Here is a 23,024-nt window from a genome sequence, read left to right as displayed (position 1 = left end):
AGACAATATACATTTGACAATAATATATATATCAGTAACTGCCACTAAAGCGAGGTTTGGACCCTAATCCTGCCTCTACCAATATCATTGACAGCTTTTACACCAATATCCTCAATTTTATCTACACTGCAGATAAAAGCTAGGAAGTTAAATTCTGTTTCCATTTACAACTTGACTTAAGTTTCAGTGGTGATGTAGTCACTTGGGCAGACATGAAAACAGAGCTTCGCCTGGTTCTTCTCACATACATGCAGGATTTCATTCCAAATGAGGAGATTCAGTTTTGCAAGCCAATTGTTTGAATCCCAAACAGAAAATTCATCAGTTGTCACTTGCTAATACAGAATTGATGAAAAAAGTTACATTAGAAGGGAACTCTGGCAGTCATCTAGTCCAATCCTCCCCAGCTTCAGAATCAAGTCACATTGCTCAGGTCATTGTCCAGAAAAGTTCTGAGTATCTCCAGAGACAGAGATTCAACAATTGCTGTGGGCATACATCTTATAAATTGTAACATTTTGCAAAATAAAAAAAGGTACGCCACGTTCCATACCACAGAATGGATCCACCTGAGCACAGTACCGTATGCTGGACAACTCTTCTGAGTTGCCGTCACACTCAGTTCAAGCAGATGATCTTTGTCTACAAAGCACCTTCTAATTTGGAGTTTGATTATTATGTCAATCCTGTATTGCAATGGCTGCTCTTGCTGTGAGGTTATAAATGCTAGACTTAGTCAAGGGTGAATGATTCCCATTTATGGGACACACTTCTTAGAGAAAAAGGCAGATCACATTTGTGGACTTCACTGCACTGAGGTTTTGGGGAAGCGTGTGTCAATGCTCTTAGCTAACATTACCAAGGTTTCTCTTATAATACTATAGAATAATCCAGGGAAGAGATGTGGACAGATTGTTGGATAAGTTATCCTTATAGTTCTCACTAATGGCTATGCTTTTTTGATTGTTTTACCAAGGTTAAATTGAATCCACTTTATATTAGTAATCAGTTGAAGTGCGCATCATTGAACATTTGTTAGACTAAAACACAAGATCTCTCCTACACCTGTGAAGCAGAACACATACAAACACACACACACTGACTTATATTTTAGCAAGTTAGTTAAGTTGGTTGTGGAAGTTACTATGTCGTAACCCAGCTACAGAAAGCAAGTATTTAGCAGATACTGAAAACCCCACAGTACCTTGAACACAAGTTTATCTCCACCCAGCCCAGCTTCCAGGAGACATGAAGCAGAAGTCCACCCACTAATGTCTGCCACCTGAAATAGAAACAAAACAGCATCTCTGAATTGTTTGTCCTTTTTAACCACGTGGAGCATGACCTTAGAATCCACAGAATTTCTCACAGCACACCCATGACTCTAGTTATCTACTGTTTCTCCAGGTTACCAGGGATGCCACTACTCCCCTTTGAATCTTTCATTTTTGTGGGCCTTCATTTCCTCCAAATTTTCTAATACTCTGGTTCTTCCACCTCCTGTTTCAAATGTTTTGTAAATTACCATCTACCACAATTACCTTAGTCATGTTACTGAATCCCCATTTTATCATCTCTTCCCATACAAGGTTTACAATAATAATAGTGATGTTACAGCCAAGATTATCTGAAGATGCAAGTGAGGCAAGGTTTGTGACAAGAGATGAATATCTTTTCATACATAAACTGCTGTTGTTAGAACAAATAAACATGACTTCAGGATTCAAAGACTCGCTTCATCTGAAGTAATAAGCCCCAAGGATGACGTGTGTAGTCCTGGTAGCTTCAAACATTAGCTCTATGACTTCCCATGGTTATTCATGCTGGGCTTAGATTACAAGCTCCCTCAAACTCAGACTGCTTTGCCCCCCGGCCCTGCATCTTGTGTAGCAAGCACCAAGTGTCATCAACAATAACATCATTATGCCGCATGAGCCTCTGATTCAGAACCTCTAGAGAAAACATCTTTACAGCCAGATAACCTTGCATATAAACCACAATACTGTGGTTTTCTCATTGAAAAGGTATATAACAATTACATACATTCTTCATTGACTTATCTATATAATGACTTATCCTACCATAAAGGCGTTCTTAGTCTATTACGGAAATAGTATGTGAGGCCTTAGAAATGCTTGCAGATAGCTTAAAATTAGTAGTGATACACACTGATTTTTTTTAAAACTTTAAAATAAGTTATTAGCTTCCTTCTTCCTTAAGCTAGTGGTTTTCAGAGACGTGTTTCATGTTTCTTGGGTAAAAATCCTTGAACATCTAGCATAGTTCAGACAGAGATACTGTACTACAGTGTTAAATCACATTAACATCTGTAACAGGTATAGAAGTGGTTTTATTTATTATTCCCACTCATTGCAATGCATTTAAGCAATTATTTAAAATATCTCTCACACATATGCAAATAAACAAATATTCACTCTATGCAGTATTACATACTGTTGGACAGTGTCAGAAAAGAGCAAGCTCACTGTCCACATGGGTATGATGAATAGTTAGTGCTACTATCACAGCTCACTTCACCTTTTTTTAGATGAGGAGCATATGAGAGCTTAAAAGCCAGGTAACCCTGATGTTTGCTGCAGGCTTGACCCTGCTCTATTGCAAGCCAGTGATGAATTCCCATCAATTTTATTGTGAAGAATTTCTTCTTGTCTCAGGTTTTAAGGACAGAAGTTGAAGTTAGTAACAGTTTCAGATGCTTAGCACTATGCAGTATAGTCTTAGATTATATAGGCAACAAAAACTGACAACAAACGGTAACAGCATGAACTGAGAATAACACTCTTTTCCTCCTTTGCTCATCTGCCATAGCTCTAAATGAAAGTGCATCTGAGCCACTTAATAATTTTCAAGGAAAGGTCACCTTTAAAAGCCAGAACTTACGGAAAAATACTAAGATGCTGAGATGCATTTCCAAATAATAGAAAAAGGAAATAACTGGTAACACAGATACCATAAGGCAGTTGCTTGCCATTGAAATATGCTTTTTTACTGTTGATTCACCACACTTGTATTTTACATACATTACTCAAAACCCTTTCCCCATATGATAAAAGCCTTGTCCAAGAGACAGTCTCTGTGTGTGTCAGAACTGAAGAAAGCATTTGTTGCTTATTTAATAGAGCTGAGTACACTCAAAGAAAATTGAGATTCCCAAGGCAATTATTCCTAGAGTTGATTGCAGTCCTGGGGCTGTACGTCAGGCAGAAATATAAGCCATGCTAAACAGCAGTAAAGGAATTAAAGATACGCAGTGTCTGCAGACTTTACCATTATCTCAGAAGAACAAATGGGGGAAGTCTTGACTCTAAGAAGCCAGATTTTCACTAAATGTCTCACAAATTATTAACAGCACTGATGGTATATATGGATATTTGACAAAACATTAAATTTCTCTCTACAATCATTAAGATATGATAGTGACTTGTGATGCAGAGTTACAACAAAGGCTAAGCATGAAAATAAGCAACATGGTATTTGTGTATGCCTAAACATGGGTTTAAGGTTGGTTTTCATTAGCATAGTGAAAGAATACACAACTGCACATTATCCATGAGTGCTATTTCCAGAGAAGACAGGCTGTACTATAATTGTTACTTTTCTATGCTGAAGTGTTAAGACTTTCAGAAAAATGAGAAATTATGGAGTCTATATATCTTAATTACATCACCATCATGATGTTTAAAAATTAACCAAGACACATTAACGAATGCCTTACTAAGGCTTCATGAAGTAAGCTCTCTAGACAGCAAAAGCCGGTAATGACAAGAGGTACTAAAGTTAGCTTCAGCATAGAACAGCAAGACATTTACTGACTAAAGTAATTTTTCAAACAACTGTATTCTTAAAACAGTACTTACCCTTGAAAAAGGGTAGGGTAGGTAAATTTCAGGACAGACAGGACATACTGGAAAACAAATACCAAATTAATGGACATCAAACACCTACAGCATTATAACATTAACAAACAACCACGAGAGCAACAAAACACAAAAAGTTTCTACCAAAATAAAGAAAAATAAAAAGACAAAAAGCGTTTTCAGTAATTTCTCTTCCCACACCAGAACTGCTGGATGCTGCCCCAGTCACTGTGGAAGGTAGCAGACACTAAAGTACATGAGGTATGTAGTAGACACACTGAATGATGGAGAGAAGGCTACTTTCTGAATTGCTCTTTCACTTTCTGAGCACATCCATGCATCACACTGAATGGGAAAAGGATTAATAGGAACAAAAAGACATAAGCACTTGTCAGTTGAAATCATATCATACCACAGAGGCAACCTTTAGCAGAATTAAGACCAATAATCTTAACATAATTGTCTCCTGATGATTAATTCATCTCACAGACCTAATATTCTGTTCACACACCATTTTGTGTAAAATATTAAGCAAATATTAAGTAAAATAAAGCCCTTCGGAGATGTAATATATGGGGGGGGAAGCAAAGACTCTGTGTCACTGCTTTAGCAAGTTTTGTCAGGGTCTGTGCATATGGATGCTCGTGTCTTTTCCCACTACATACGTATATATGTAAATATGAGGCAGAAATACATATGCCTTTCGATGTGTATATCAGGATCTAAGAACTTCCCGTAATGAAGTATATAAATACTATTTCCGCAAAGGAGACGAATGACTGAAGCTTCCTCAGAGGGAAGGAAAGGTACCTGCCATTCCTTCCAGAAGCCAACAGAAGTTGTCAATGGCAAACAGATAAGCTGAAAGCTTTCAACAGAGAGGAAACTATGCTGAGCACTTTGCAAGGTCCAGTTTTTAGGTGTGTGGGGTGTCGCTAAGAAGCTGGCATTATTATACAGAGACAAGGCATGTTGATTCATAAAGGGTCATGTTACACATACACTTGTCTGAACTGCCACATGGGTTTTAAATCAGGACGATATACTTGCACATGTCCGTACCTCTGTTTGCGTTTACATACCACCTGCAACAATTGAAAGGTCTACATTCTGGTTATTTTTAACTTTATTACACTGAAACCTACATTCAGGTTTGAAAATGGAGGCCCTATGTCAAAGTCCTTCCAACTTCCTCTCAAGTATAGTTAAGCCAAGTACCTTTTCCAATGCATGATGCAATCTGGCAGCTCTTCTAGCCCCTTTCTGTTTAACTAATCACTGCTCATAGCAGTCTGTCAAATCAAGTGTATTATCTCTGCCTATGAACTTTGCTTCATGTCTGGACTTCAGTCTACTTCTGGGCATCCTTAATGGCAAGTGTACCTTTGAACAGAAACCAGTGGCCGATGCTGAGAAGAGATTTCATTTTCACCTCTAAAATGCTGCTTTTCTCTAACTCTCCCTCTGGAAATCCATACCCTAGTTGCTTCAAAAACATCTTTTCTTTCAGAAATCTGCACCAGAAACACAGATACACTCTCTAATAAATAGGACAGCAAGGAGCAGTTACTCTATCTCCTCCTCCCAGAGTAAACAAACTACTTCAAACTATGTTTAAGCTACACAATTTTATTGACAATGTGGCCATCTTCAGCCTACTTCTCCTTCTTCTTAGACCTTTCAGCAATACCAACAGGCAATTAAGTTGCACAGAATTCAGGTCCTTAATTTCCAGGTTAATTAAACTGTCAAAGGGTCCATGGAAGTTAATATTTGTTTCACTACTACTACACTGCTTTGAGTATTTCGGATTTTTCCCTTGGACACTTGGTATTATTGTTGCAATTAACAGATTTACTGCTGTACATGACTGTGCATTCATTCAGTGGTTGCTAGATACTCAATAATAAAATACATTCAGCATCACTGATGCTTTCAAAGCAGCATAATTTCTGTCTCTGTAACTAACATTTCATTCGTTTGAATAATACGATGTCACCTTTTTACTCTCCTAAATACGCCAGTATTGAAACGTATGTGTCGTGGAAAGGTAAAGATGTCACACACTGAGAAAAACGAGACCCGCAGAAGACAGCTACACTGTCAATTACGAGTGCACACGGGGATGGGCGGCGGTGGGCCTTTGGGCTGAAATGCCGGGGGTTTTTTTCACTCGTGGGGTAGCCCTCCTCCGGGAGGGGCTGACCCGCCGGCTCTCCCCGCCCCGGGCAGGACAAGCAGAGGGCACCATCCCTCCTCCTCCTCCTCCTCCTCCTCCTCCTCCTCCTCCTCCTCCTGGGTCCCTGCACTTACCTCGCCCTCTCAGGCGCAGCCCCCCGCTCTCCTGCTACAGCGGATGAACCGCCCAGCCGCCCCCGCGTTTCCCTCCCCCTCGCCCGGCCCCGGCCCCTCCGAGACCGGGGTGGCTCCGCGCCCGCCCTCACCTTGTTGGTGAAGCAGGACGCCAGGTAGAAGAGGCAGAAGGCGAGGCCGCCCGCCGGCCTCTTCAAATACATCTGTCACCGCACGCCCCGCCGCGAACGCCTCAGCGCCCGGGCCCGGCCGGCGGCGGCCATCGCAGCGACACGTAGCGCCGCGGCCGCGCCAATGGGCACCGGGCTCCCACCGCCGGGCGCCGCCTCCTTAAAGGGCCGGTGCTGCCGCCTCGCTGCCCCGCGGAGGAGGGCTGGGGTTGCCGCTGCGTGGAAAGCTGGGCGTGAGCCGGCAGTGTGCGCTCGCAGCCCAGGCCAACTGTATCCCGGGCTGCATCAAAAGTAGCGTGGCCAGCAGGTCGGGGGAGGTGGTTCTGCCCCTCTACTCCGCTCTGGTGAGAGCCCACCTGCAGTACTGCGTCCAGCTCTGGAGCCCTCAGCACAGGAAAGACGTGGAGCTGTTGGAGCGGGTCCAGAGGAGGGCCACGAAAATGATCAGAGGACTGGAACACCTCTCCTATGAGGACAGGCTGAGAGAGTTGGGGTTGTTCAGCCTGGAGAAGAGAAGGCTCCAGAGAGACCTTATAGCAGCCTTCCAGTACTTAAAGGGGGCTTATAGGAAAGACAGGGAGGGACTCTTTAGCAGGGCCTGTTGCGATAGGACCAGGGCTAATGGTTTTAAACTAAAGGAGGATAGATTCAGACTAGATATAAGGAAGAAATTTTTTACGGTGAGGGTGGTGAAACACTGGGAGAGGTTGCCCAGAGAGGTGGTAGATGCCCCGTCCCTGGAAACATTCAAGGTCAGGTTGGACAGGGCTCTGAGCAACCTGGTCTAGTTGAAGATGTCCCTGCTCATTGCAGGGAGGTTGGACTAGATGACCTTTAAAGGTCCCTTCCAACCCAAACTATTCTATGATTCTGTGATTCTATGATTCATTGGTGACATGTAAACTAAATATCCCAGGGAGGTAGAGAAGCAGTGAAAGACATGCCCTATCTAGTCACAATTACTGGGCGTTCTTTTATTATGGCCTAGGTAAGCCTCATTCTTCCAAGACATGGTATTAGCAAGGCCCTATCTCTGCAGTTCTCACCTTCGCTTTGCTCAGGTAATGCAAAGTACAGGGCTCCCTCTGTACACATACACCCTATTTTTAGAGGACAGAGCAAAGCAGCATAAAGAAGGAACTGAGCGTGGCCTAAACTGGGGAGCGAGGGGGGCACTAACTGGTAGACCAGAGGCCAAATCCAGCCCACAAAATGAGCCTGTCTAACCTGCTACGCTTAGCCTCGAAAGACAAAAGTCAGCAGAGAGAGCGTGACAGCTGAATGGTCTCCACTGCACCAAAACAAATTCAAGCGTTTTGGTCCATCAGATGCAATCCTATCTGGTTTGCAAGGAGGTGGCCCAAAGGAGATATTGGATTTCCGGTGCTGAAAGGTTTGGTCCATCCAGGCCTACAGAGATCACTGACATGCCACTGTAACGGATGCAGTAGAGATGGCAGGGTAGGTGATACAACTTCGCAGAGCCTGTGTTTATGCAAGCATGTCAAATGTGTACTTTGCAAACAAAGGTATAACTTTGCATTGTGCCAAAAACTCAGCCTGTAAAGCTTTAAAAAGGAATAAGAAAAGTTTACAGGTATCTACAAAGACTAATGTAAGCACGTGATAAGAGTATTTTTGACTTTTTATTTTAGTGGAGTATCATTTTAATGCAGAATATTACAGTGATCTCTCTCTCTGTGTTTCTTGCAGTATTTCGTATTAAAAGTGGGAGACCTGGGCAAAGATTATATACCTTCCTACAGCAAGATGCAGAGGCAGGTTTGAATTCTTGTAAGCCACTTACAGTGAGGGATTAAGAATGAAGATATAAATTTCTGCCAATGTTGTTTATCACAACTAACTTGAATTACATATTAAGTAATTGCTATACAGCTTTGGAATTATTTTGAGTAATATGAAGGGGAGTTTCTGCCCTAGCTAGATTTTTAACTATTATTATTAGGAGACGTGAATGTGTGGCAAATGATTGTGTTTACATGTCATTTTACAGAACATTTATTCTTAATATAATTCAGTTCAAAGCTTGATCCATTCATGTAAGAGGTCGTGGGATCAAGGCCTAATCAGGTAATATTTAAGAGACTAATACAGAAGACTTATTTCTGAAAATTAAAAACTGAATAAAAAGACATAGGAATATTAATGTTAATGTCTTTTTGAATCAAAAACTACCAAACCCATTTTCTTAATCAGTGCTTGTGCAGCTGTGCCAGAGTAATGATTTTCTTGGGGCAGCAGGACATTGCTTTGACATTCTGCTCATTTATAAAACTGATAAATTTAGCCAAAGAAGATTGAAGAGGGCATGGCAGCAATCTTCACACCCCAAAAGGCGGCTGCAAAGGGAAAGAAATAATCTCTTTCTGCCAGGGCTAAGGGCAGAGAGGATAAGAACCACACTGGTACGGCATCACCAGACTAAGCCGTCTCCGTGGCACACGCCTGTGTCAGCCTGCAGGCTGCGCGTAGCTGAGTCAGGCGTTGCGACCTGGGTCCCTACCCTCTTCCAAACCGTCCGCCCCTTAGTTGGGGACCTTCTGCAGGAGTGAACGCTCAACAGATTGTCTTGGGAGAGCACAATGTCTTACGTCATTGCAGGCTTTTAAGGACAAATTAGATGAACTTTGGCTGACCAAGCCGATTCTTGCATGCCTAACGGTCGATGAGAGTGGCTTTTGCTGGGCCTGCCCTGGCAGCGTCGGCTTTGCTAGGTGTGTAATAGGGAACTTTGAGCACTCTGGGTGATGCCGCAGGGGCTGTACGACCCCTTACACCCCTCCTGCTCTTGGAGCCAGCCAGCTTTGCTGGGCTGGTTTTCTGGTTATCGACAGCGGCCGTGACGGCACAGTAGTCTACGTTTGCGGGTACCTCTGGTAGCTGGTGCTGAGCCAGGTCTGAGGAGGTTTCTAGGCATCGCTTCCATCCTGTTGGGAAACTTGCTCGAGCAGATGTCAGACATGACTGTACTGTGGCAAAACACCATCCACTTGCCCCCATCCTGGAAACAGGGCGTTTTAATCACAACACTCTTTTCCAGATAAACATTAGATATAAAACTGAGGTGTAATGGGTGTCAGATCACATGCGGAGTATTTAATCTTGTATTTACAGTGAGTTATGGGATCAGGATCAAATTAATTTGTTCGCTTATGGGTTTTTTGGTTTTCCCCTTCCCTTGGTTACTTCCTTAGATAAAAGCAAACGTCACCGATCTAATTTCATCCGATTTGTTTTTCCGTCAGCACCGGCTCCGCGGGCAGCCTGCCATCGCCCTCGCACCCAGCGCCACCCACTAGCTCCCGGGGTGCGGGCAGCCGGCCCGCCGCCTCAACTCGCAGGCAGCCCGAGGGGCTCCGGCGTCCGCCGCTGACGCCACGGCCGCCCCGCTGCCCCTGTGACATCACCGGAAAGGCGGGTGAGGCCCCGAGCCGCCGGCCAATGGGGAGCCTGACGGCAGGTGACGGTAAGAGAGAACGGCGGAGAACCCGGAAGGCTTCGCATTTGGAGCGTCGCTGCCCTGAGCGGAGCCCCCGTCGCTGCTGTCGCCGTGCCGCCCGCCCTTGCATGCGCAGATGGACCCGGTGGGAGTCGCCGACGCCGGGCCGGGCCCCGCCTGGCAGAGCAAGGTGAGCGCGGGCTGGGCGGGGGGCGCGGGCGCAGGCCCGACGGGCCTTAACGGCGGCGGCTGGGCACTGCAAGGCCGCGGCGGCGGCCCGCGGGGCTGTGTCCGGCACCCCGCGGCCGCCCGCGGCACGTCGACCCTCCGGGGCCGTAGAAGTGCGGCCGCCGCTGGCCTGACTCCTCGGGGGTGGAGGGAGACAACGGCACGGCGGGGCACGGTCACCCTCACGGCAGGGGGGCAGGCACGTAGGGAACTCCGGTACGCGGCCGCGCTTCTCCCGCCCGCCGTCCTCTGAGCGGGCTGAGGCCGTCGAGAGGACGCTGTGAAGTGGTGTCAACAAAACAAGGGTCGCGGTTATTTGGCAAACTGAGCGCTTGGCTCCGCTGCCTGAGTGAGTGACGAGCCGCGCTGGACAGGGTATGGCGTGGTTCAGTGCTGCTAGCAAATATCTTCCTGGTGGAGAACGCTGCTGTTAGAGCCTGATAAATGAGTTGCTTCTCTCCAGGCTCTGTTGGTGAGCAGGGAATTAGATCTAAGTGAGTTTGGTTATCAAGGCGGTAGGCAGTGAGTCACAACTTGGCTGGATGCATCATTTCCTAACCCCGCCTCCCCAGGCAAAGTTGTGTGCGTGCTTCTGTGTTTTTGAGAGGATGTTTGTGGTGACTGTCCTTTCAGGGCTCTAGAAATGGGGGAGGAAGCTGTGCATAGGCCGTTAATATCGTGTTACTCCAAGATAAGTTTTATGTAGACTGTGTGTACACACTTGTAAGCAAACTTTCTGGGAAGGCTTTGCCTCTGTCTTCAGAGGATAGTGACACCGACAAACTGACTCTTCCCCCCCCATTAGTAAGTGACTATCAACATCCTTTCAATCACAGTTCTCCCTATTGAGTTTATGAAACTACTCCCTGAGGTATTTTCTGTACTTTAGTTCATCATACTTCCCTGAGTGTAGAAGACAAGCTCTTATAAGATTATATGAGCTTATTTTAGAGCCAGCGATAGCTAATTATCCTGATTATTGTGTTGTCACTGCATTTCTTGCTGACTTGAATAAAATGTTTATTTACAGTGTCCGTGGGGAGCCCCTAACACAACATCAATATCGTGTTCCCTTGCTGATGTCATGAGTGAACAGCTGGCGAAAGAGCTGCAGCTGGAAGAAGAAAATGCTGCTTTTCCTGAAGTGGTTGCGTAAGTTTAAATCCTGGATTAGTGATCTCCACAGTTGTGAAGCCATCTTCTATCTCTTGTGCATTTTCTTACAATGTGCTTAATGCGTAGCGATATAGTAAATGCTTTGCCTGTTATCTCCTAACTCTGCTTCTTCAGGTCTTTTTCAGTGAAGATGCCTTCCCCAGTTAAAACTCTTCCTTAGATTCTCTTCTCTGTCACCCTTCCTTCTTTCTTGATGTTTTCTTCACATTGTTTTGGTGCTTTAAGCCAGTCTGTAAGCTACATTTTGAGAAATGTTGTCAGAAATGTTTTTTTTTCCTTCCCTTTTAGAGACTCTTGTTAACACTGTACAATGTTATTTTGAGAACTGTCAAATGTATCACCTGTATCCTCCTAATACTTGGAAGCTCTAAGCATAGGCCAAGAGCTTACTAGTTCTAAACTCATACAAATTTTGCCTACGGTCTTTTCTGTGAAGTGGAGCAAAGAAGCAACACTATTTGTTTGGGTTTTTTAAAAAATTTTATTTTTTTATTTATAAAAATATATAAATATATGTGTACACATACACCTGCATGCCTCCTTTCTCTTTCTTGAAGGGCATCTTAAAAATAGAGCCTAATGCTTCTTACAGAATGGTAAACAAGTAAAAGTTTAAGTAATATTTGCATTGTAAAGGAGTGGCAAAGAGAAATGAACTCATGCTCTATTAATAGACAGTGTTGGCTTGAAGGGGGGGCAGGCAGTTGGGATCCATTAGTTTCTATGCAGCTCTGCATGAAGTCTTTTGTATAGAGTGATGAAATGGTATAAAGCAGTGTTTCTGTTTAGGTTACTGTGTTTAATTTTTTAAATTTCTGTTTCCATTTTACATAGTGTTGCTGAAGGACCGTTTATTACAGGAGAAAATATTGACACTTCTAGTGACCTAATGCTAGCTCAGATGCTGCAGATGGAATTTGACAGGGAATATGATGCACAGCTTCGGCGTGAAGAAAAGAAGATCAATGGCGATAGCAAAGGTACCTGCATCAGAAGAAATACTTTTGCTTTGAAGATATTCTTGGCACTCTGCTTAAGTTCACAGAGCTGTGAGGAAGTAGCAAATCCCTGATAATCATGGACATGCTTTTTTTATTTTTTTTCTCAAGTCTCCATATCCTTTGAAAATTATCGGAAGGTGCATCCCTATGACAGTGACAGCTCAGAAGATGAGGTTGATTGGCAGGATACCCGACATGATCCTTATAGAGCAGGTACGTGGCAGTTTTAAACAATACAATTTCTTCAGTTAATAGACCTAAGAATATGACATAGTTAAATTAGGTTTTTTGAACGTAAGGAGGCATACCAGTTGTATGTAAAATCAGGTCACCTAATTGGGAGGTGTTATGCAGGAAGTTGGGCAGGTAACTTAGAATCATAGAATGATAGAATCGTTTAAGTTGGAAAGGACCTTTAAGATCATCGAGTCCAACTGTTAACCTAGCACTGCCAAGCCCACCACTACACCATGTCCCTAAGCACCACATCTACACATCTTTTAAATACTGCCAGGAATGGTGACTCAACCACTTCCCTGGGCAGCCTGTTCCAACACTTGACAACCCTTTCCGTGACGAAGTTTTTCCTAATATCCACTTTAAATCTCCCGTGGCGCAACTTGAGGCCATTTCCTCTTGTCCTATCACTTGGTCTCTTCTCCCGAGTAACAGCACCCACCTCTCTACAACTTCCTGTCAGGTAGTTTTAGAGAGCAGTAAGGTCTCCCCTCAGCCTCCTTTTCTCCAGGCTAAACAGTTCCCTCAGCCGCTCCTCATAAGACTTGTGCTCCAGACCCTTCACCAGCTGCTTTGCCCTTCTCTGGACATGCCCCAGCACCTCCATGTCTTTCTTGTAGTGAGGGGCCCAAAACTGAACACAGTATTCGAGGTGCGGCCTCACCAGTGCTGAGTACAGAGGGACGATCACCTCCCTAGTCCTGCTGGCCACACTGTTTCTGGTACAAGCCAGGATGCTATTGGCTTTCTTGGCCACCTGGGCACACTGCTGGCTCATATTCAGCTGGCTGTCGACCAACACCCCCAGTCCTTTTTTGCTGGGCAGCTTTCCAGCTACTCTTCCTCGTGTCTGTAGCGTTGCATGGGGTAGTTGTGACCCAAGTGCAGGACTTGGCACTTACCCTTGTTGAACCTCATACAATTGGCCTCAACAGGCAGGACTGATGGGCCCAGATCCCTCTGTAGTGCCTTCCTACCCTCAAGCAGATCAACACTCCTGCCCAATGCTTCAGGCTTCTGTCTCCCAGTATGTTGGCTTCAGTGTCTGAATCTGGCAAAATAACTATTGTACGTGGAAAGTATTGTGGGGTATGCGTATGTCATCTACATTTGGCTAGGGGCATCTGCACATGACACTGAATGTTCCTGTCTTTAATGTGCCACAAGTGTGTCTGACACCCCAGAGAAGATATAAAAGTCAGTCATAACATAGCAAAAGAGGCTGTCATGTTTAGGATAAGAGAAGGCTGCATTAAGATCACACAATTGAAGTATTTTATTCTGTTTAATAGATAAAATTATGTTACTTTAGTGGGCATAGTGGAACCTTTGTGAGCATCAGTTACGTTTGTTTAGATGTAAAGTTTGATTTATTTTTTTCACTGCTGGCAGATAAACCTACCACTACACCGAGAAAGGGCTTTATAGGAAAAGGAAAAGACATTACTACTAAACATGATGAAGTGGTATGTGGAAGAAAGAACACTGCTCGCATGGAAAATGTAAGTGAAAACTTAGGGAAGCTTATTTTGTGTGTAAAACTGGAATGCTGTAATTCAACCAAAGAAGTAATGCTTGTCCATCTGTGCTACTGTATATGCTGCTGATTATTTTTTTTTTTCACCGGATGAAAGGAATGTAATATTTGGATTAGTTATTCAAACTGGCAGTTTGAGTTGTGTGGGTTTTTTGTTTAATAATAGTTTGTTAATGACCATGATTCAAGAATTTGCACAGAACTGTTCTGGCAAAAAAAAAAAACAAAACAGCAAGTTTGGTACACAGGCAAATAAAACACCAAGGCTGTTTTTGAGAAGCATAGCTATTGTGTAACCTAATTTTTTTTTTAATTCATTTTGCCTGATGAGCCAAGTAACTTATTTTCAGCCAATTGTTTGACTTACAGCTTTTCAGTCTGTTTATCCATAGTACATACCTTTTGTTTTTCTTTAATGTAACTGGTGCAACTTCTGCAGATAAGGAAATGCTGCAAGTGCCATTTTTACAGGATGTTAGGTAATCTCATATCGTTTTGGGCAGAACTTCGAGTTCTGAGTTTAGAGCAATATTTTTTTAACATAGTGACATTACACAAAGTGGGTTTCACATAGGTCCTAATCTACCCTAGTTTTTTTCAAATCAGAATGAGAAATTTCTGCTTGTGCCAGCTTTTGTGTCTGCTAGTAACAATGCTTACATTTCTATTATTTCTACTTTGTAGTTTGCACCTGAATTCCAAGTTGGGGATGGAATCGGGATGGACTTAAAGCTGTCAAATCAAGTCTTCAATGCCCTAAAGCAACATGCATACTCTGAGGAACGTCGAAGTGCAAGGCTCCATGAAAAGAAGGAGCACTCCACTGCTGTATGTTTTTAAGAAAGTCTCTCTCTATACTTTTTATCTTGTGTAACAGCTGGACACTGTTTTGGTAACTTCTTGAAACATTCCATTTTTAGTAAAACAGTTAAGCAATGTTATGTTAACATTGCTGAAGGAGGTGGTATCGGCCAGCTCCTACTAGAAAAAGGCTGTCTTTATTTGAGCTGCATTACTGTGAGAGCCATATCAAAATAAGAGCAAGCAGCTTCCATTTTTTTCTCTTTGTCTTTCTAAACTCATCTCTTAACCAGCTACAATGAATAAACCGACTAGAAATTTTTTATAGAAAGCATCCAGAGGACTAATCCTCTGCAGCTGAACCATGTGGCTACAAATATCTGTCTTCATAGCAGGTTTCAGGAAGAAGAGGTGACCAAGTAAACTCTGACTGAATAATTTAGGAAGTCAGTTGATATGCTTTATGGGTGAGTTTAGAGCAGGGCCTCTGGTAATTCCTGCTGTGGACTTCTTCAAATTTGGGTGTTTTGCTTTATGTTATTGTTACTAATATAAAAGGAATATAATATTTGGGATGTTTTGATTCATGATTTGTAAAGACTTCTGGAAAACACTGTAGAAAGTGGTCTTGAGCCACAGTCTGTACTTCATGTGGAATTGGTGAAATACTGTGTGCTACACAGCTGATAAGGCACCTGAAAGTATTAAATCTTAATATGTCAGTGCTGGAGCAGTTTGGCTTTGCTTCATCTCTTTGTGTGTGTTTTTTTTTCTCTCTATCAATTGAGAGAATGCTCTTAATACATTACTCTTTCCCCCTAGTTGAACACTTGCAGTATATAAATACTCTAAACTCACTGTAAAGCAAAGAATTATTTTAATGAATTGAGTATTCATTTCTTGCCTGTAGGAGAAAGCAGTGGATCCTAAAACACGTTTACTTCTGTACAAGATGGTCAATGCTGGCATGCTGGAGACCATCACAGGCTGCATCAGCACAGGAAAAGAATCTGTTGTTTTTCATGCGTATGGAGGAAAGTAAGTATATTGTTTGTTACTGACAGTAGCTTTAAGTACCGGAGATGGCTTAAAAAGCAGAAACCACAAAAATATTTGAACAATCTGCACTTTTTTCATTCCCAAGACTTAAAGTTTGCATTCATGTATATGCAGATAATAATAAAATCTGGAAACCAAATGATACCAACTGTAAAGTAAAAAAAATCCCCACTTTCCTTCTTGGAGACCATTTAATGAATGGGGACAAATCCACTACAGCTTTCTGTGGCAAAATATGTACTCCTTTTATAAAAAGAAGTCTTGAGATTTTGAGGAACTCTTTCCACCGGCCTGCCCCAGACTACAGAGCTGTCGTGATGATCTTCAGCTACTTGAAGATTGTCTTTCCATACAGACTGCTGTATTATCAGCTCCATCTGTGCAGTTCAGTGAAGGTGCTGTTTGTTACTTTTGGGTTACCTTGAGAATAGTGTTGGGATGCTGTTCACTTTGCAAATCATGCAAGAGTCCAGTTTTAAAGACTACCACACTGGAAGGATTGTAGTATGTTGGTAGTGATTGTAGTGCATTGAAACACCACTAGTTTAAAGTGAGTTAAGGAAGAACTAATAAAACCCAAATACAGATAATCTATTTAGAGATGTCGAGAGAGAGGTTAAGTTGGGGGTGGGGAGAAAAGAAAAGATGTGCCTTTTTTTTTTTTTCTTTAATTGACCTTTGCTTGAATGATGTTCAGGAGTGTTCTGTTTTGCTTAGTAGTATTCAATGGGCAATACCTTTATCGTGCTTAACAAAACATTGTGATGCTACCATTATTGTTCTAATGCAAGACTTTTTTCACTTGTAACTTCTTGAAGCAAGTACATCCATTAACAGGGCTGTTATTAGCTATGACGTTTAAGTAAAACATTAACAGATTGGGAGATGGAACCTATTTGATAAGCAACATATAATCAAAATGCCAAAACCCAAGCATTCATATATAGGCTTAATCATAGAACTGTTATAAACTTAACCTGAATTGGCTTCCAAATTTGATAGAAAATCAGATCTTTTCCTCTCTTATATTAAAAATCGCTGTATCTTGCAATATTTTTTAAAAATAAAACAAAACCAAAACCATGCATTTTCTTGTAAAGGTGCAAATAGTTAACTTTGTTATGTATTTGACTTTTTCCATGAGAAGTGCAACTGAAGATAAAGTTATACCTCCAGAATGTGCCATCAAAGTGTTTAAAACAACTCTTAATGAATTCAAGAACCGTGACAAATACATTAAGGATGACTACAGATTTAAAGACCGCTTCAGTAAATTGAATCCACGGAAGATTATTCGTATGTGGGCTGAGAAAGAAATGCATAACTTAACAAGGTAAAGAAAAAAAAGTGTAGTTGCCAAATGCCTGTTGGTTTCCTATTCTCTGTTTAAGGAAGATACACTACATCTGGGTAGGAGTTTAGATTTGATTTTTAGTCTAAATAATATACAACCTGGCACAGATTGAATAACTCTCTAGTTTCTTGCAGTTTAATGAATTGTCAGCATCTTCAACGATTTGGCAGCAGAATTTACAAGCCCATGAAGTTAACAGGCTGTAGCTGTAAAAGTGATTAGCTTTCAGTGAGCATTTTTAGTCTGACTTACGACTTTAAGTTCTGAATTTTCCAATATAAAATACTGTGAAAAATATATGTATTTATTCAGTTTTCAATTTGGTCTGTTTCAAAGACTTTTTGATTCTGGATCAAGTTTGTCACAGCTCTCTAACATTGGAAATGAGCAAGCAGGAACTAGAACTGTAGGGTTTTGGGGGTATGGTTTTGTTTTTCTTAATCAGTATCTATTTTCTGATCCACAGAATGCAAAATGCAGGAATTCCTTGTCCTCAAGTGGTTATCCTTAAGAAGCACGTCTTGGTTATGTCTTTCATTGGCCAGGATCAAATCCCAGCTCCTAAACTAAAGGATGTAACGCTTAGTAGTGAAGATATGAAAAAGGCCTACTATCAGATTCTTGATGTAAGACAATGCTGATTTCTCCTCCAATCCTGGGTTGTGTTTTCTTTTAGGGGAATAACTTAAAGGACAAATCAGCATTTATTTACTTTTCAGGATACTTGCATCACTTGTAAGATATGGAGTCCAAAGGCTTATTTTGCTGCTGTTTAATGTATGACTTAGAATAAATAAGAAATTATGCACTAAAAAAAAATAAATTGAATCTTAATCTGAGTGGAAAACCTGCTGGAAATTGATGACAAACAGATACTTCGCAGTAGAAGAATTATGAGCAAGTAGCCCTCCTTTCATAGAAGCAGTATGTGGTTTAGAAAGTTCTCTGAAGTCTTTCTGGTCTTACTGAATGCTTAATTTACAATACTTAAGCACTCTCCAGTGGGTAGCCCCCTACCCACCCTCCTCTTTAGCAAATCTAGAAATCAGAGAATGAATTAGAATATTGCATGGTGGATACTTTACTTTCCTATTATCTGCTGTAATTGGTTCAAACATGTACCTGCTAACTGTCCACTTACTATTACATTATAGACATTAAAAAATCCAACCATCCAACCCAGGAGCTTGATAATATGAATGGTCTGTGCCTCAAATCTTGAGACCAGTAGAGCAACACAACCATGTTTTAAGTGAATATGCATACTAGTTAGGATTCACTATCTAAAACTGTGAGACTTCTTTCCTGTGTGTTAGGAGTGAGAATGACAGGTATATTTAGAGAACGTGTTTATCTGTCTCATGCACTTGAACTGGTGGGCAGAGTTGACGTGAGTTTACCAGACTGATTCTTCTGACTTGCCAAAGCTAAACTCAGTGATAAAAGCTTTGTTTACTGGCAGTTTACCAAAACTGCTATTCCCTCTATGGAACTTTATTGAAGACTTAGAAAAAAAATTATGTAAACTGGGTGGATGATTGGGGAGAGGCTTTTTTTTTTTGGTTATAGTCATGCAAACGATATTTATTTGGAGTATAGCGTACTTCATTCATTCATTAATTTGGTTCTTTGCAGATGATGCAACAGTTGTATAAGGAGTGCAACCTTGTCCATGCAGATCTGAGTGAATACAACATGCTTTGGCATGATGGGAAGGTGAGCTTATTCTTAATGTGGGAAGGAGAGGTTTCATCTAATGTGAAATGTTAATACAAAGTGAATTGCGCTCTCTCTGTGACCATAGGTCTGGCTTATTGATGTCAGTCAGTCTGTGGAGCCAACACATCCTCATGGACTTGAGTTTTTATTCAGAGACTGTAGGAATGTTTCACAGGTAGGACCTCTTCATCTGACACTCCTCTGTTATGCTGACTAAAAATCAGCCGATACAACTCCGTAAAAAATGATCACCACCACATATAAGATTACTCTTGCATATTGTCCATACTGATGGTGCTCTCTGAAAGCAAACAAAAGCAAAAATGACATTTTGACTAAATATTGTAGTTGTAACTTGGGGAAGGAAAAGGAATATTTTGTTTTGTGTAGTAAAGTGTTTAATGTGTGCTTTTTATATTGACTAGTTCTTCCAGAAAGGAGGTGTGGCAGAAGCACTTAATGAGCGTGAACTCTTCAATGCTGTCTCAGGTTTAAATATTACAGCTGACAATGAAGTAGACTTCCAAGCAGAGGTATAGCTTTCTCTGTGTCTAAGATTTTAATTTGGTTAGCTATAGTAGCTATTGTAATACCTTAACTCTCCAGGTTTAGTTTGTATGATTAGTGTGTGCGAGTATAATTTCAGCAATGATTCTGCATCTCTCTTTCAAAACTTGATTATTTCAAGCTAGTACAAATGTTTTCAGAAACTCAGATTACACACCTCTCCACCCCCTTTCCCGATCCCCCTGCTCCCAAGTATAAAAGGCTTCATGTTGCATATAATTTCTTCTTTCAGTGTTAAGGAAAACTTAGTGATCTGTTTTAGTTTAAAAGCTAGCTTTGTTGCCTTTCCTTACATATGTTAAAGGTTGCACAGAGAAAGGAAAGCTGAGTTAAAAATAATAATTGTTCTGCTGCTTGTTTTTCATGTTTTAGATGTTAACTTACTTGAAGTTAAAAGTTTAGGCTAGCATTTTCAATTTTCAAGCCTAAAATCATGCTAACGTAAGTATGGACTAGGAATCTTTGGTCACCTTTGGCTTTTAATTTTCAAATTTTGGCTGTAACTCCTCAAGGCGTGCATTCTGATATCAGACATTTATAAAAATAAGTTGTCAAACATTCCGTATTTACTAACTAAAGTAAGGACAACATGGCAATTCTACTCTACTTGATTCTTAATAACAGTGTAGGTTTATGCTAGTCCAGCATGTAGTAGGTGGGAACTTGAAACTGGTTAACTCCAGGGGTAGATCCTCAAAGTGAGGAAGAGATAAAGGGAATACAATGTCACTGTTCCACGATCCTTATGTACCAGTTAATCAAGCAAAAACTAATTCCCTCACTGACTGTGTTGTGAGCATTGGGGTGTAGGGTTGGGGGTGTTTTTTTTGTTGTTGTTGTTTTATGTCATCTTTTGTGCTTAAAGTGTTATGGGAAAGACTTGCATTGCTGTTTACATAGAGGTGAATTTGAGCAGCCCATCCTTAAACTTCAGACTTTGATTTTAGTCGCTAGTAGTGACAATTATCTCCCCTGGAGTACAAAAGAGAAAGTAATCCAACCATAACAATCTGAAGATCAAAATAAGCTACTGTACTGTGTTACTTTGATTGCACAAAACATTGAAGTATAAAGTTGTCTTCAACTTTCACTGTTAAAAATGGTTGCAGTGGATTTGTAATCTTAGTGTTACTTGGAATTTCTCCAATGCTGATGGATTGGCTGAGTTACAGTAGAGGTGTTCAGAGTTGGAGAAAGGGATGCTTCTGTACTTCGAGGAATACAGCTGAAGTCTTAAGAATCATCCAGTTCTCCCTGCAACTCATGCATTTCATTACATAGCATGAAACTGTGACGGAGTGCTACTCCTTTTACTAACCTGTTGAGAACAGATGTTTCAAGATGTACTTCCAAAATATGTTGCTCCATACACGTGACTGACTCTTTGACATAGCAATATTGGATATACCTGATCAGTCATCTAAAGCTACCTTTTAATGCTGTTTAGAAACATTCTGGTGCAGGTGTGGTTTTATGATTTCAGCATGGATTTATTTTTGGCTCTCTAGATTGAAGCTTTGGAGAAGATGAATGAAGATCATGTGCAGAATCATGGAAAGAAACTGTCAATGTTTTCAAGCGATGGAGACCCACCTATATATGATGAATAGCACTGAGTGTATAGCTGCTAACAAAATGAAACACGAATTTACTGCTTCTAACTATGTTGGTGCAGTGGTAAACGTCAACTACCAATGTCAAGAGAGAGTGGTTGACTGGGAATACCAAAATGGAAAACACAGCGAGCATACGGTGATGCCTCAGTGGTTTGTTTGTTTTTTTTTTTTTTAACTTAGCCCATGCATCAGGCTGGCACTGTGAGAATGGACTGTCACTACCTCTTCAGATGGTCTGACAACTTCACCAGTTGCCCAGTTACATTAGACTAATGTAGCTGAGGTGGTCATATTTTGCATGATTCAGAGCTTATATGTTTTAGTTTTTAAAAAAAATAAAATTTTTTTAAAATCATCTAGATCATCTGAAGTATTTAGTGGGAAAGCACGCTAGGATAGTCCCTTTTTTTTTTTTTTCCCTATTGCTAATTGAAAAACTAAGTAAAAATTTTGTATGGACACAATGCAGTGAACCTTTCATCCTTCTCCACCAAGGGAAAAATGAGAAGTCAAACTATGCGCTGCAATCAGATGAAAATGTTAATTTAACAAACCAATGTCTATATGTGCCAAAGTCTGGACCTTTTTATTTGAAGTACATGGAATGTGGCTCTAACTGTCTCTGTAAATACAATTGGGTATTACATGAGAAACATATTTGAATCCAACCAGCAGAGGACTTCTTTGGTGGCATGCCAGGAAATCCTGAGGGCTGTATCCAAGTTGTGTTACAAAGAGTAAGTTCAGTTAGCTTCACTCTGAATATGCAAGTGGTTCTAAGAACTCAGTGCAAGCAAAAAAAAAAAAAAAAAATTGTCTGTAATAATCCTGTCTCTAAACTGAAATCCTGGGTAGAACATCAAACATTCTTACTCACCCCAAAGATAATAATAAACTAGGAAAACTAAATATTGATCATCATTATTTTTAAACAAAGCTTGTTGCTTGCTAATGCAAAAAGAATACTCAAATTTGTCTTTTTCTCATGCTTTTATTCTTAATGTCAGTCTTTTTATTTTAGCAAGTTCTAAAAATCTAGCAACGTTTCTCTCCAAAACAACACCTCTAAAGATGGACTGATGTAGTGACGGAATTAAGAAATTCCGATCAACTTCTTTTTAACTCTGCTGCTTCTGAAGCTGCTCTTTTATCAAGCAGAATATACTGTTACTACATGTGACATTCTCACAGTGTGCTGTGAAAGTGATTTTTTTTTTAATTTTTTTTTTGGTTGGAAAACTGGTGGTGAAGTAAAAACTTAAGATCTTGTGGTGGTATTCTTGTGTGGTTCTTTGCATCATACAGGCCTTCATTGATCCTCGGTGCTGCACTAAAGCATTGTTAGGGTAGGACTACACTAGTTTGTTATAACAACAGAAAAATGACTGTTTTGGTGGGTGCTACATAAACAGTAAACAACCTTGGCCTTTTTGCCAGTTTCATCCTAGTACTTAGATACTCTTCCCTTTTCTATATTAGACATTTACTTCTGAAATAAAGGAATTTGTCTTTTGGATACTTCAGTCTATTCGTAATTGCTCAGTGAAACAGTTGCCCAAAATAATGGTATCAGGGAAAGAACAGACTAGGTACTGAGAGGGAGGTGCTACGGTTATCTAACCCTGTCAGGAAGACTGATGGCTTCTGTTGTCAAATATAACCAAATCTCCTTCAGAGGAGACGGCTTTTAAAAAGAAAAGGATTGTCCTATTCTAGGCTTATTACAAGGTTCGATACTGTAACATTTCTTGGGGGGAAAAAATATCTCAAAGCAGTTGCTAATGCCTTAAAACGTGCTTGTCTAGGAAAGATGTTGATTGTTAAAGATATTTGCATCAAGTGAGAGGAAGAGAGAGCAGAAATAAGGGGAAGTGAGGGGAGGGTGGTTTTTTTGAGCTGTCATTTGAC

General features: G+C 41.1%; 2 protein-coding genes across 7 annotated transcripts in view; one reads left to right on the top strand and one right to left on the bottom strand.

Moving 5' to 3' along the window:
- The window catches only part of TMEM241 (transmembrane protein 241), a 58,385-nt gene extending 51,896 nt beyond the window's left edge, over positions 1 to 6,489 (bottom strand). For 3 of the 6 annotated variants that reach the window (XM_072852633.1, XM_072852632.1, XM_072852629.1), the window contains exons 1-3: positions 6,323 to 6,489; positions 3,879 to 3,925; positions 1,205 to 1,282 (exon numbers count right to left, since the gene is read on the bottom strand). In XM_072852633.1, coding sequence (XP_072708734.1) covers positions 1,205 to 1,282; positions 3,879 to 3,925; positions 6,323 to 6,394 — 197 coding nt within the window. In that variant the 5' untranslated portion in view covers positions 6,395 to 6,489. The remainder of the gene's footprint in view (positions 1 to 1,204; positions 1,283 to 3,878; positions 3,926 to 6,322) is intronic. The other 3 variants (XM_072852628.1, XM_072852630.1, XM_072852634.1) reach the window with 1 other exon arrangement.
- Positions 6,490 to 9,843: 3,354 nt separating this feature from the next.
- On the top strand, positions 9,844 to 22,385 carry RIOK3 (RIO kinase 3). Its single transcript, XM_072852627.1, has 13 exons — positions 9,844 to 10,011; positions 11,080 to 11,201; positions 12,060 to 12,205; positions 12,335 to 12,439; positions 13,856 to 13,965; positions 14,685 to 14,828; positions 15,712 to 15,839; positions 17,005 to 17,193; positions 17,681 to 17,840; positions 18,850 to 18,930; positions 19,019 to 19,108; positions 19,359 to 19,466; positions 21,009 to 22,385. Exons 1-13 carry the CDS (start codon positions 9,958 to 9,960, stop codon positions 21,108 to 21,110), a joined length of 1,539 nt encoding a protein of 512 aa, XP_072708728.1. The 5' UTR covers positions 9,844 to 9,957; the 3' UTR covers positions 21,111 to 22,385.
- Positions 22,386 to 23,024: the final 639 nt, after the last annotated feature.

This window comes from Ciconia boyciana, chromosome 2 (genome assembly GCF_034638445.1).
Source record: "Ciconia boyciana chromosome 2, ASM3463844v1, whole genome shotgun sequence".
In the NCBI taxonomy this organism is placed as follows: domain Eukaryota; kingdom Metazoa; phylum Chordata; class Aves; order Ciconiiformes; family Ciconiidae; genus Ciconia; species Ciconia boyciana.
The sequence above is the reverse complement of the archived record's forward strand: the minus strand, read 5'-3'. Positions and strand labels throughout refer to the sequence as shown.

What these genes read in the sequence shown, in the direction of transcription:
- RIOK3 (XM_072852627.1), top strand. Translation starts at nt 9,958, where the DNA reads ATGGACCCGGTGGGAGTCGCCGACGCCGGGCCGGGCCCCGCCTGGCAG. An exon ending in GCTTTTCCTGAAGTGGTTGC is followed by an intron (nt 11,202 to 12,059) that starts GTAAGTTTAAAT and finishes CATTTTACATAG; the next exon opens with TGTTGCTGAAGGACCGTTTA. An exon ending in AGAAGGAGCACTCCACTGCT is followed by an intron (nt 14,829 to 15,711) that starts GTATGTTTTTAA and finishes TCTTGCCTGTAG; the next exon opens with GAGAAAGCAGTGGATCCTAA.